This window comes from Eurypyga helias, unplaced genomic scaffold (genome assembly GCF_000690775.1).
Source record: "Eurypyga helias isolate BGI_N326 unplaced genomic scaffold, ASM69077v1 scaffold5397, whole genome shotgun sequence".
In the NCBI taxonomy this organism is placed as follows: domain Eukaryota; kingdom Metazoa; phylum Chordata; class Aves; order Eurypygiformes; family Eurypygidae; genus Eurypyga; species Eurypyga helias.
In genome coordinates, this window is record NW_010259708.1 from 2,580 (window position 1) to 14,838 (window position 12,259).

The 12,259-nt window shown below is 43.2% G+C and overlaps 1 protein-coding gene across 1 annotated transcript in view; it reads right to left on the reverse strand.

The window, feature by feature from the left end:
* Positions 1–1,191: 1,191 nt before the first annotated feature.
* LOC104511938 (mitogen-activated protein kinase kinase kinase kinase 4-like) overlaps positions 1,192–12,259 on the reverse strand; it is a gene marked incomplete at its 3' end in the record, with an annotated part of 82,779 nt that continues 71,711 nt past the window's right edge. The window contains 8 exon segments of the mRNA XM_010154737.1: positions 1,192–1,351; positions 4,507–4,656; positions 5,197–5,297; positions 7,214–7,348; positions 8,539–8,682; positions 10,315–10,473; positions 10,850–10,979; positions 11,546–11,719. Coding sequence (XP_010153039.1) covers positions 1,192–1,351; positions 4,507–4,656; positions 5,197–5,297; positions 7,214–7,348; positions 8,539–8,682; positions 10,315–10,473; positions 10,850–10,979; positions 11,546–11,719 — 1,153 coding nt within the window.

A 12,259-nucleotide genomic window follows, 5' to 3' on the forward strand; every position in this document is an offset into this window, starting at 1 on the left:
CTTCAGATAGCATTCGTCAGTGCAGCTTCCCATTCCATTCAATACTTCCAATTACAGTTTCCCACCCTGGCTGAGTAATTGCCTTTTGATTATTTCTTAAGGTGTTCTGAACACACCAAAGACCATTAGATATTCCTATGGAAAATGGAGAATTGACTCAAGGTACTGTGATTACGCCCTGAGCTTACACCCTTACACCTGCTTTTAGAAACTGAAGAGTTCTGTTGCTGGATTTTATTAAAATAGAGAAAAACTTAAGTTGTCTTGGAGCAATTGTGTTCCAGAGGTGGGCTTCTTGCCCTCGGTACTGCTGAAAACCCTCTACAAGTGTCAGACTGGCACTTACTGAAGGAGGTTACTTTGCTGATTTTATTGGACCAAAACTGCCCAGCTAGAAGTGAAAAGAAAGGTGAACATCCTCCATTTTTCACTCTGCCACCCAGTTTCTGCCAAGCTAATAATATGCTTTTGTACAGCTTGAGTGTCTTGGGCTGTTTTTGTTTGCTGGTATGTTTGTTTCAAGACACAGAACAGGATTGAGCCCGAAGATAAATTAAAAGCAACAAATAATAACAACAAAAAGCTGCCTGTGTTCTTGGGTTTCCCCACACTAACTTGAAGGCCCTGGGGAAGGTGAAACCAACAGCTGTCCTGGCTGCAGTACAGTTAGAATCTCCTCCGAAGCCAGCTGCATGCGTGGAGAGTGAGAATCTACTAGAAATACCCGGGGCTGGTAGCACTGACAGCTTAAGGGGATAAAATTAAGGGGGCATTTGGCAGCAGTCACAGACCTCTTCAGTAACTGCGAGTTTTTACATAAAAAGCTACAGGCTAAGAGCAGTCGGAGTAGGTAACGAGCACCTTTTTCCCCTCTGTAATTCCCACAATTCTGTCTGTGATAACTGGCGGTAAGCCGCATCCTCAGTGGAGTTGGGCTGTGTAGTCATGGTACGATGCAACGGACAGTGTGACAAGAATACAGACCCTGTGATCCACATGTGAAGACCCTATCGCAGTCACTGCCTGTCTTACCACAAACACACGTAAATCTGTTGGCTCTTTAGACACCTGGTTTGCTCAGAAGTTGCTTTATGTGCCGTACAACCCTCTCATATGGATACAAACCTCGTCAGGAAGTCAGGCTTCATGCAGCAGTCTTATATGGAATAAAGTGCTGCTTTTCATACGTACCTACAGATGCTGGCATTTCTCCCCACTGTAAAACAGTCTCCTTTGTGAAATGCCCATATATATCGATGTAGATGCCTTCATCTTCGTAGGTGAGTAGAAGCTCCATTCCGCTGGTATTTGGGAGGATGATGATGGCATGTGGACGAATAGTCCCCTGGATCTAGAATCATATTTTACCAAGATTTACATCAGAAAACGGACAGCAATTTAGTGACTACATCCATTAAGCTACCTAACTATTGTTCTGCCAAGAGCAATAAAAGGAACTAGCTCATGGCTCATGGAAAGTGAAAGAAATGCCTGTTTTGAGAAAGGCTGGATAGTGTGCTAGCTAGCCTCGGAAACGGGCCTTCTCCCCTCCTCCCCCCTTCGAATGCGACGGTAGGTTTGCAATCAAATCAATGTTCAATATTTTACTTTGTAGTTACCAGCATTAATTGGTTTCAAGAAGCAATGGAGCCACGGAGACACAATAATATTTACTTACTCACTCACAAAACACTTGCATTATGTAAATCAAAGAAAGGTGAAGTAAATTTGGATTCACAATTATTTCAGAAGATGGAGGAAGAACAAAAGCTTCCACATTCCAGGGAATCAGTGCTTTCACTTTCCATGATATCTCCCTTTCCCCAGCCACAAGCTAAAACCTGTAACTTTAACCATATTTACAGCAACTTGAAAAGTCACCTGGACCTTTCAAATACGAGCCACTCTGTCCTTCCCTTCCCACATCCTTCACTAAAAACAACTCCCCGTTTAAATGCTGTTGGGCACACGTTTTCTGCGTGCCACAGGAGCAGTGCGGTTCACTCACACAAACTATTTAACAGCTGCTCAAAGCACGAGAATCTCTCCCCGAAAGCCAACGTGTCCCACGTGGAAAAAAACCCAAAAGGTCTCAGTATACAACCATGAAGGTGGGGTTTTACGAAATTTGAAAGACAAAGAGGACAGCCTTAAAAAACAGTAACAAAGCATTTCCTTGTTTACAGCGCCACTCAAAACAGGATGTTAAACAGCAAATGAAACCACTACAATTAGTATTTTCATAGGAAGCATATGACTGGAGGATCTACATCATTTTCACAAGCCAGCAACACACAGATCTCATTTCCTTCAAGCACATACATTTATGCACACCGTAAGGGCACAACGAACAGTAAAAGAAGCACTGAAGCTGTACTTGCCAAACTGAATACACTCAGGCCAACCACTTGACTCCGTGCCTCCGCAACAACTATCCGTAACACTAGAACGGGTATCCAGAGCCGCAGAGCAATTTTAATGCGTTGCCTTGGTACTCGCATGAGCGATCGAAGCAGGTAAGAGATGAAGAGAGAGGTGGGGAACCAGGAAAAGAGGCTACCAGAAAGCAAGAGTATCTAAAGTCAGCCTGTTAAAATCTGGTCTGTTGCCACCACGAAGCTCCTCCAGAGAATTATCCAATTCTAGCAGATGCTCTTTACAATAATAAAATACCGAAAAAGACAGAGCCACTGTAGCAGCAGATTTATTTCAGGTCCAAGACTCTAAAGGGAAAATATATTTTTAGTACATGCTGACTTCTGGTTGAAGAGCACACACAAGGGGAGTCAACTCTTAAAGGTGCCCCACATATTCAGGACAGTCACCTGGGAAATCTCTCTCATCAGGTACATAATTATATTTGTAGCCTGTTGAAAAACTAACGCCTCCAGGAAGGTTCACTTTTTTCTTTGCCTTGATCATCTTGGGCAATTATGCTAATGATCTTTTTGACAAGTCATTATTCACCTTGCTTAGCAACCCGCTTCCAGGGATGGTATGCAGGCACCATGCTTAGATTTATAAACTGACGTGAATGTTTCAGAGTTGCATAGTTAACAAAGTTACTAACTGCCAGATTAAATAAACCCTCTAGCAAAACAAACAGTAAATCCCTTATAAAAAACCCAACACAGAAACAGACAGTATAAGCTTTCAGCAGGTGATTCAACAGTTTTTTCTGAACAGCTAAAAAAGTTACTTTTTAATTAAGAAAGTTTTCTAAACAGCCACCCTCAAACACTGCATCCACCAGGAACACAGGTCTGACAGGATCTGGAGGCTGCCACTTGTCCAGGCAGCGGAGTGATCAAGCGGCTTGCACGGGGGGTGTGGGACTTCGTTTGCTTTGAAAGCGTGGGGCTCAGCATGGAGAAATACAAGTTAAAACATAAAAGGGTTCAAGGGACAGGCTGCAACATGCAGATCTGAGTTCTTCAGACCTCGGAGCATGACTCTGGGACAAGAGGAGGCCATGGCACTGTGATGAGCCAACCCTGTGAAGCTCTGCTGACTTCAGGGAGGTTTCAAGCGTGCACGGAAGTTTCCCTGCCCGGAGCCTCCCATCAGACGGAGCCATGGGGACCTGCCAGTTTTCTGGACCTAAGCCCCCAAGCTTCTCTGGCTTATGGGACTCACAGCTTTGAAAATAACTCTCTAGAACAGCTAAAAAAAATAAGCCAACAAACAAACAAAAAGATTAAAAGCCAGTCATTCGCTTCTGCAAGGGAATTACTTTACTGTTATCTGAGTTTAAGCAGGGATTTAGTGATCACCGTCACCTCAACGAAGAGATGCACAATGCAATGTGTACACCCCAACTTGAAATAGACACCTTCGTGCCAACCTCTTGGCAATCTAATGAGAAAATGAACACATTTATTTAGTCTGGAAGTTGGGTTTCTGCAAAGTCATGACTGAAAGGCAAATCACGTTTTTCTCACTAAGCCTGGATCTGCAGTCACGTGAAACAAAGGCAACTTGGCTCCACGGTGAAGAAACCGGGATTATTGACGGGTGCACACGCATACCTGGCTCCTCTAGCTACAGGTACTCACTGGTGCAGTGGATCAAGATTGAAACCATGTGGCAACAGTGTTTGTACTCCAGGCCAAATTTCAGCTCAATTCAGTGATAATTTAATCAGCTTGTTAGCCAGATTGAAAAGCACAGTGGCAGATTGTAAAAGTCACCTAAATTCATGTAGATATTATTGTGTCTTTGATTGCTTAAAAACTCCTAAATTCCCAGGATAAATCAATTAAATATAATACTGTCCATACAATAGGCTTTCTGATGTTAAACCATTAAAATTAATATTCTGATTCTGATAAAAGCCTTTAACATAACTTCAGTGCTATAAAAGTATGCAAAAAGTGGTTTTCTATTAGCTGTCATACAGTAATTATTCTCTTACCCTCTCTTTTGAAATACAGCACAACTCTTAAACTGATCATCATCTACAAACAGCCCAAAGAGGCATTTACGTAATTTCTTGGAGTATCTTACGTGTGTCGGAAGGTACAGGTCATACACAGATCCAGAGTCCACATCAATAGCGTGAAAGCCCACTAGTGAGCCGTATATGACTTTTAATCTTTGTCCATTTTCAACAGTCAGGTCAACTGACAGTGGTTTGTGATGAAGTGAGGTAAAGGACTGGAAAAAGAAAAAGACGCTATGTAACACAATAAAGCTGCTGGTTTACACATCTCTAGACATGATCTCCAGAATTTTCAAAGCTCAGAGGTTAGACAGCTATTTCTGTTAAGTCAAATGTTACATTTAAGGAGCTAAATATCCATCATCCACTGAGCTACAAGGAGAGCTGGTTCATTCACTTGTGCTTTGAAAAAAACCCACCAGATTCTAGAAAAGGCCTAGGCAAAAATCAGGCTGAGTACCATTCGTGCTCAATTTCCTCCTCTTTTAAAGGAAATCAGCATCAAACTTTGTAAACTTCAAGTGTACATTTTGTCACAGCACTGAAACAAGTTATTCCAACTAACACAATCGTGACTGCGACAGTTTTACACCTGCCATCTCCAAGGTATGTCAAATGAGCAATGTTTTCTTTAGAAGACTTACATTTTACCTTTCACTAGAAATAAATGTTATACAAAGCAACAGAAAGCAACGAGTAGATGAGAGACGGGGAGAGACAGTGATATATCTGAACCAAAGTGGAGCTTCACCTACCTTAAAAGCCATGAATTTGTGATAAGGCTTTGGAGCCCAAGCATAAACCTCCACTGAGTTTTTCAAAGCAATTACAAGGAATTTGATTCTCTCGTATTTTACTGTAATACAAGAAGAACAATTCCTTAGGTACCACACAGACACTTAAATAAAAGACCACCTCATCACATGAAATAATTTCAGTGGACTACTTGTAGAGCTAGACATTATCCATCAAGGGAGACTAATGGATTCTGGACATCAGTGTTTAATATCACCAGTGACAACACCATGACTGAAAACCTATAGTTCAGCTACTCTCAGTAAAGCCAGATGACTGTTAACAACATCTATATATTGCTTTTCATATATCTAGGAAAAAACCCCAAGAAAACCTTACTAGTCAGAAAAAAAGGTCTTGACCCTGCAGCAAAGCCAGCCTACTTCATTTTTGAAGTGTGAACACACCCCAGGAGGGACGGTGGTTTTACTGTTCCTGTGTGGGGTTAAATCTCCACGTGCTCACGTGGGCGAAGGACTCCCATGTTTCTGAGATGAGTAAGCATGTAAGAGATGAGCAATTCCTCTAACTCGTTTAATGTCACGTTGTGCCCATCGAGAATAAATGAAGAATCGTGCGTTGAATATTAAGGCTTCTTTGTACGTTGTGTTTTGTCTCTGCCGGAGACAAGCATTTGCTTTGGAAACGGAGCACTAGGGTATTGTATCCCAATACAGTCACCCTTCATTCTGCATTCAGTGTTTGCTTGGCAGGGATTTTTAGAAGATGCAGGGGTTACGCTGCTGAAGAAAGGTTTGTTTTCTGTGGGAGACAGGCTCGATCAGCCCTCGCTCCTTATAGAAGGAGCAGTTCACACTGCACATAGAGCAGAGGCCTGAGGAGTGGATGGATGGACAGTGGTCAGCAAAGTTGCACATAGGCGGAGAAAGGAAAAAATAAACCCAAACTCCACAAAAACCCAGAACAGCACATCCTCTTCCTCTTCTACCTGGACAAATGGCTGTAAAACCAAAGGTCAAGATACAAGAAGATTCACCAAGAGAAAAACAACAGCAGCTGTTTTGTCAAAGGAATAAGAGCGGCTTGTCATACGTAAACACAGAAGCTCCTACCAAATGCTTGCCTAATTTTAAGACAGCAATTTTTTAAAAAAAACCCCAACACCACCAAACCCAAAGATGAGCAAGTGCAGCGGAATACGTGGGTGCTTTGCTATAGTCACAGAGGAAGTCACAACACATATCTGTTTCACATTCCTTCGGGGATTTAACCCTTGCCACTATTAAAGCTGAGAGATATAAAAGCAAAAAAAAGTCAAGTACGGCATTTATGAGAGCCAGCCACCTCACTCCCCTGTATCATTTCTCCGTTTGACTTTGAAAGTGCCACTTTCATATACCATCAAAGCAAAACTTACGCGATACATCACACCCCCTCACGCAGCTAAATGACAGAAACTATCACAATGCTGATGTTCATCTTCAAGAACAAACTGCCTGAAAGCCAAATAAAAGCAAGCTGGTTTTTCAGCTGCTACAGTGCCATTTCCAGTGTGAAGTCTAAACAAAGGTATATTTAGGTCTTTTATGATCTGGAGACAGGGATGAGCTGTAGAACATCCAATCTGATACCTATGGACATCCTACAAATACGATTTACTAGCACTTTAGTAGACCAGTTTCTTAGCACTTTCAGGGTCAGGAGGGAAGCTGAATAGCATGGAGGTGGAAAACATCAGTCTAATTAAAACCTTAAATAACTACAGAACTTCTAAACCACTGACTGAGCAACAGACCAGGGCTGACACTCCCTTCTTGAGGCCATCATGGGAATACCCATAACATCATCCAGTAACTGCTGCAGGAAGAGACGCTACCTGGAATGAACGGGAGCAGAGAACTCAAGGATACTAAGCCCAGTACAATCCTGAAACGGAGCTGAAGAAAAATGCTGCTGTCACAAGATACAAAAGGAGGCTTAAAGCAGCTCTCCCAAGGAAAAACCAAAAGTCCTTACCAACTTTGTAGTGTACGCAGCCTTCTAGGTCACCCACAGACACCCAGCCTTGCCGCTTCTCCACCTCTGGATCATTGCGCAAAATTTTATTTCTCAGCCATGATAAGTAATATACCCTCAACTTATTCTTCTTCCCTAGGATTTGCAAAAAAAGACAGACATAAAGCTTCAACTCACTGAAGAAAACTCTCCCACACTTAGAAACAGAGTTTTGTGACCTTGAATACAGCAGGTCCTTGTGCCTCATCAAGGTGAGAGAAGAGCCCCGCGGCACAAAAGAAAAGTCTTGTGCAATGGTGACGTGCTGGACGAGGGAACTGGAACAGGAGCAATCCTATGGCATGTGGCACATGTGCACTTACCTGGTGACTCAAGTTTCAGATTTTCACACCTGACTAAAATTCTTCCCTCAGGCCAAAGAACAGGTCTCTACAGACACATGTATTATCAGAAATAATCATAATATCTGGCATTTAATCCTTGACGTGAAGGAAGGAACGCAGGTATGGCCTACAATGGCCATTTGGAACAAGTGACTCGTTTAGTTCTAATTAACTGACAATCTTCACGACGAATTTTCATCTGGATGCCTTTCCAGGTGAGAATTACTTTGTCATCTTTCATCTCAGTCATTCTGTTGCTTCAGTTCGTAAGTACATACACGCAACAGCAGTCTGGGATCAAAGATTTGTCCAAAGAGAAGGACCGTGTCACAGACCTGGCAACGTGGGACAAAGAGCTCTCACCACTGCCTACCACAGCGAGCTTGGTAGGACCTACATCTCTGACCTGGTCATGTACTGAGCATCCTTTGAGGCCACTCATCCCTGGGGAATAAGGGCCTCGGTACCTTGCGGGGCAGGGTCCCAGCTGTGTGGCAGCAGAGGCTGAAGACGCTACCCCATGTAATGTTACTGATGCTTTCACAGTATAGATGGCTCTCGTGTTACTGCTCATACATCTTGTGGAGCACAGAATGAGGTTATTTAATGATATTTTAATAGAATTGCACTCAGACAGATGCTCACCCATCACAGAAACAAGCAAACAGACTGACAAACTAAAACTTGCTGAAAACCAGTTCTTTTTAAGGATATGAAACACTTGGTACTTCCCACAAACCATTTTACACATTAACCAGGTAACGAAATATCCCAAAGCCTCTCTGAAATTAGAACATAAATGTTAAAAATTCAAGAGAGTTTTCCTATTAAAAAGAACAACTGTCCTGTGATTTTCTGTAAGAGGAAATTCCTCAACCTAGTTTATAACCTCATTCTTTTTAATTGCTTCCAACCCCAGTGAAGGTCACACACTGAACTAACCTGATATAGTAATTAGCACATTGAGTCCTTCCAGAACATCCATTTGCTGGAATCGTCTCCTTGTAATCAGCGAATAAACTCTTCCTTGCCCACTTCTGTCCAGCAGCCACAATCCATTCTCTGTTCCCACCAGTAAATTTACTCCTGTTGATACACGGGAAAAAAGTACTGCATAAATCCCCTAATGACTCAGAGGCCACTAAGTGTTCATTGTTTTGAGAACTGATTCTTATTTAGTCTTGTTTAACAGTACCTGGTATTTTCTCTGTTGCTCTGTGGATGATCTCCCAGAAAAATTTAAAAAGAAACCAGTTTTTTTTACCCAGAACACTTACACGCAATTCAAAGGACAGAATCATAGAATCATAGATGAAGAGTTCCACTAAAATCAATGTTGATTTAAACAAAAAGGAAAATGCTTTGTGAACTCAAACTTCTCAGGTGACCTTGGAATGTGCCTGTAAGCACGGCAAAAGCCCCAGCCCAGCACCACCCCACAGGCAACACAGGAGATTCAACTAAGAGATCAAAGGTCTCTACCAATAAAAATATTAAAAAATCCCTCTTTCTCCAAATACAACAGTCAAACCACATGAGGAACAAACTTGTGGGAAGAAGGGCTGCTGTTACGAGGAAGCAGAGGGTTCATTTGGAAACAGTCTGTGTTTTGCAAGAATGCTTTCAAATGCCAAATTAAAGGAGTGAATCCGTCTGAAATCCAACTGCTCCCAAGAAAGCGAAGGCTCCAGTGGGTTGCTGACATCAGAGGATGTCAAAACTTGTGTTCAGCTGGCATGACAGCTACGTTTCCTAACCAGCAGGTTCTAGAGAACGACATGAGTTATCCTGCCACAACAAGCGATCTCCTCTACCGGCAATGCTCTGACGGGTACCTGGCGCTCTTCAGCCTCAACACACATGTAATTACAGACCTTGCCACACAGCTCTGTTCTTAATTTAAAATCTTGGACTCCTACAAACATACATTACACACAATCTGTGAAGCTGTAAACTGGAAATCTACATTTCCTTCAGATAATGTCTCATCTGCTTAATTCATTTCCCATTCCAGGCTCAGAAAGTGAGGAGCAGTAAAAGGCTGGGTGAGTCGCACAGAATTTGTCTGTTCTTCTGAAGCAGAAAGATGATTAAATCAACTCAAGAGAGTGAGAATGGGACAAGGTCTACAGTTGTTGAAAACTGGTCTGACTATATTCAAGGTGGTTTCACACCACGTGAAGCTGACCCTGTTAAAAAAGGGTGATCCAGTGAGGTTCTGAGCAAGCACTGACAGCAGGAACTAAGGAAGACAAGCTTTTGGAAAGCCTGATGCCTGACCTGCTTCAGATTTTTGGAAAACCTAACATGCATGACAGCAAAAGCCTTCAGGTTTGGATTATTTCCACTGGGTCAGGGCTTAGTGTGATCAGCTCTACCCACACGTGGCTAAGACAAGAGTATCATACGCCGCATATGCTACTACAACATTTGCAACTTCTGGCTCTTGCAACGAGCGCAGTTTCAGTTTGGTGCCCGATCAAAACATTATCTCATTCTGATGCACAAAATCCTCAGCAACTGTAAGTCATCTGTTTGCCATCTTCTACCAGGAAGGCAGCATCATGCGAGTGACGCAGGTACCCACTCAGCGATCCACTCCAGGAATTTCTGACGGGAGAGGTGCAATACAACTGTGAAATCTGCCTGGCATACACCGCCAGCCTCTCCTGCTGCTGCCTCCCCTCCATACACATGCCCAAGTACTCCTGAGCTTACCCCACAAAGCAGCACAAAGGACCTCTGAGTTGAATTTCTTCTTGTATTTACGAATTTCTGGACTGTCACTCTGTGGGCGGATATTCGTAGGGTTGACATTGACAACGGAGCCTTTCCGTGCATTTTCCCTCCTGACAGGCTCAGGTTTTGCACTAGATGCTAGAATGAGACACATACACAGTCATGAAAAATGTGTTTGGCTAGATCTCAATCTGACCTGTTTACGGCAGAATGAAAGAAATCCCAGAAAGGTGAGAAAACACCTCATAAGCACTGCATAGTCAGAGGAAAACACACATCTGGAAAATTCCTCAGGCATTCCTGAGTAAGCAGTGTGGTAACACAACAGCAGAGTAGAGCAAGGCACATCTGGAAGAAAGGCAGAAGCTGTACAATGAAGACACATAGCAATGTGGAGTGTCAGTTTCCGGAGAAGTTACGGACAGTTTCCATCTCCAAGCAATAGGCCTTCCCTACTCCCAGAAAAAAAAGAAACCAGGAGTGACAATTCATGAGCAGGGTAAAGCATACTCACGAGAACTACAGGAAGGTCCTACTGGACTGGTGGGAGGGGTGATGGGCAGAAGCCTAGGATCTATGAATGACGTAAACGATGTTGTAGATGACGTGCTGCTCTTCGAAGGTGGGCTTTCAGCGCACGGAGCCTACGATGAAAAACAAAAGCCGCTTCAGCAGGGCCATGCTAGGGGCGCAGGCGCCACGCAGCAACGTGGTGCCACTGAGGTTCGAGGAAATGGCACGTGGCGTACTTAGACATGGTGAATAGTCTTAAAATAGTAGATACATGGTAAAAATCCAGTGGCAGAAGGGGAAGCCTGAGCAGGGAGTTGTGTCAGGGTGCTTAGCCAGGCACTGCAATAACCAGCCCACAGAAGAGAAGCCTGTTGATCGCTCCCTGTTCTCTCACCTGTGTTGCTGACATGAGCAGAGAGCACAAGCTCTTCTAGCTTGTGTAAAAGGGGAGGGGGAAAAAAAGGAAGGAAAGAAATGGGATCTCAGAGAATTTGGGACAAACAGGTGAAACGATAAAATCCATTAGGGAGCTCAAGATTTCTAGATAAAACTTGTAAAGAAAAGAAGGGATGCGGCGAAAAAATCTCACCATAAAAAGAGACAGGAGAGATGCAGTTAAAAGGCTCTCCATCTCATGCTCCTAAGGACTGGGGGAAAACGACAGCACAATTCGTTCAATCTGTAATTTATCTCTTACCTTACTCAGAGGTCTGTTCTGAGGTTCCTGGTTAGTCAGTGGCACTTTTGGTGGGTTCACAGAGGAGTCTGAAATTTGGCTTTGTTGAAGGAGATCTGGCAGGAGATAGTTCTGGTTGTTTACACTCCAGAGGCCTTCTTGGGTGCTAGATATCTGTTTCCCTAAAACCTGATCCTGCACATGAGAACATACAGTTAAAACTCCATGTTCAGCATACTTCCAATGCACTGTGCAATCACTGTTAATTAGGACTGTAAATAACGAGCATATGGGGAGGGTGCTCTGTGTGATGCATCATGTAAAGTCAAACCCTATGGAAGAGTTAAAATAAAAAAAAAAACATATAAAAGTGTGTGGCAAACACCTGAGACATCAACACTGGCTTCCACCTCTGAAGCGCTCCACCAATGTTCCTCATCTACGTTCCCTGAGCCACAGGTAAAGAAACAACTTCATCCTCAGAGACACTTGAGACAGAATTCAAATAACTTGTCCTAACGCTACAGATCTGACCTCTACCCACCACAGTCAGAAGCAGGTACTCCTCAGTTCTGGACCTGCATTTAGTTCCAAGCCTCTTTCCATTCATTTCATTGCTACTTCCCATGTACTGAGTCGGGAAACACGATTCTAGAGTGATGACATGCAGTAGGATCCAGTGTCAGCAATTCCAGTGCAGTGATGTTTGGCACTGCAGACCTCTGTATGGGATCC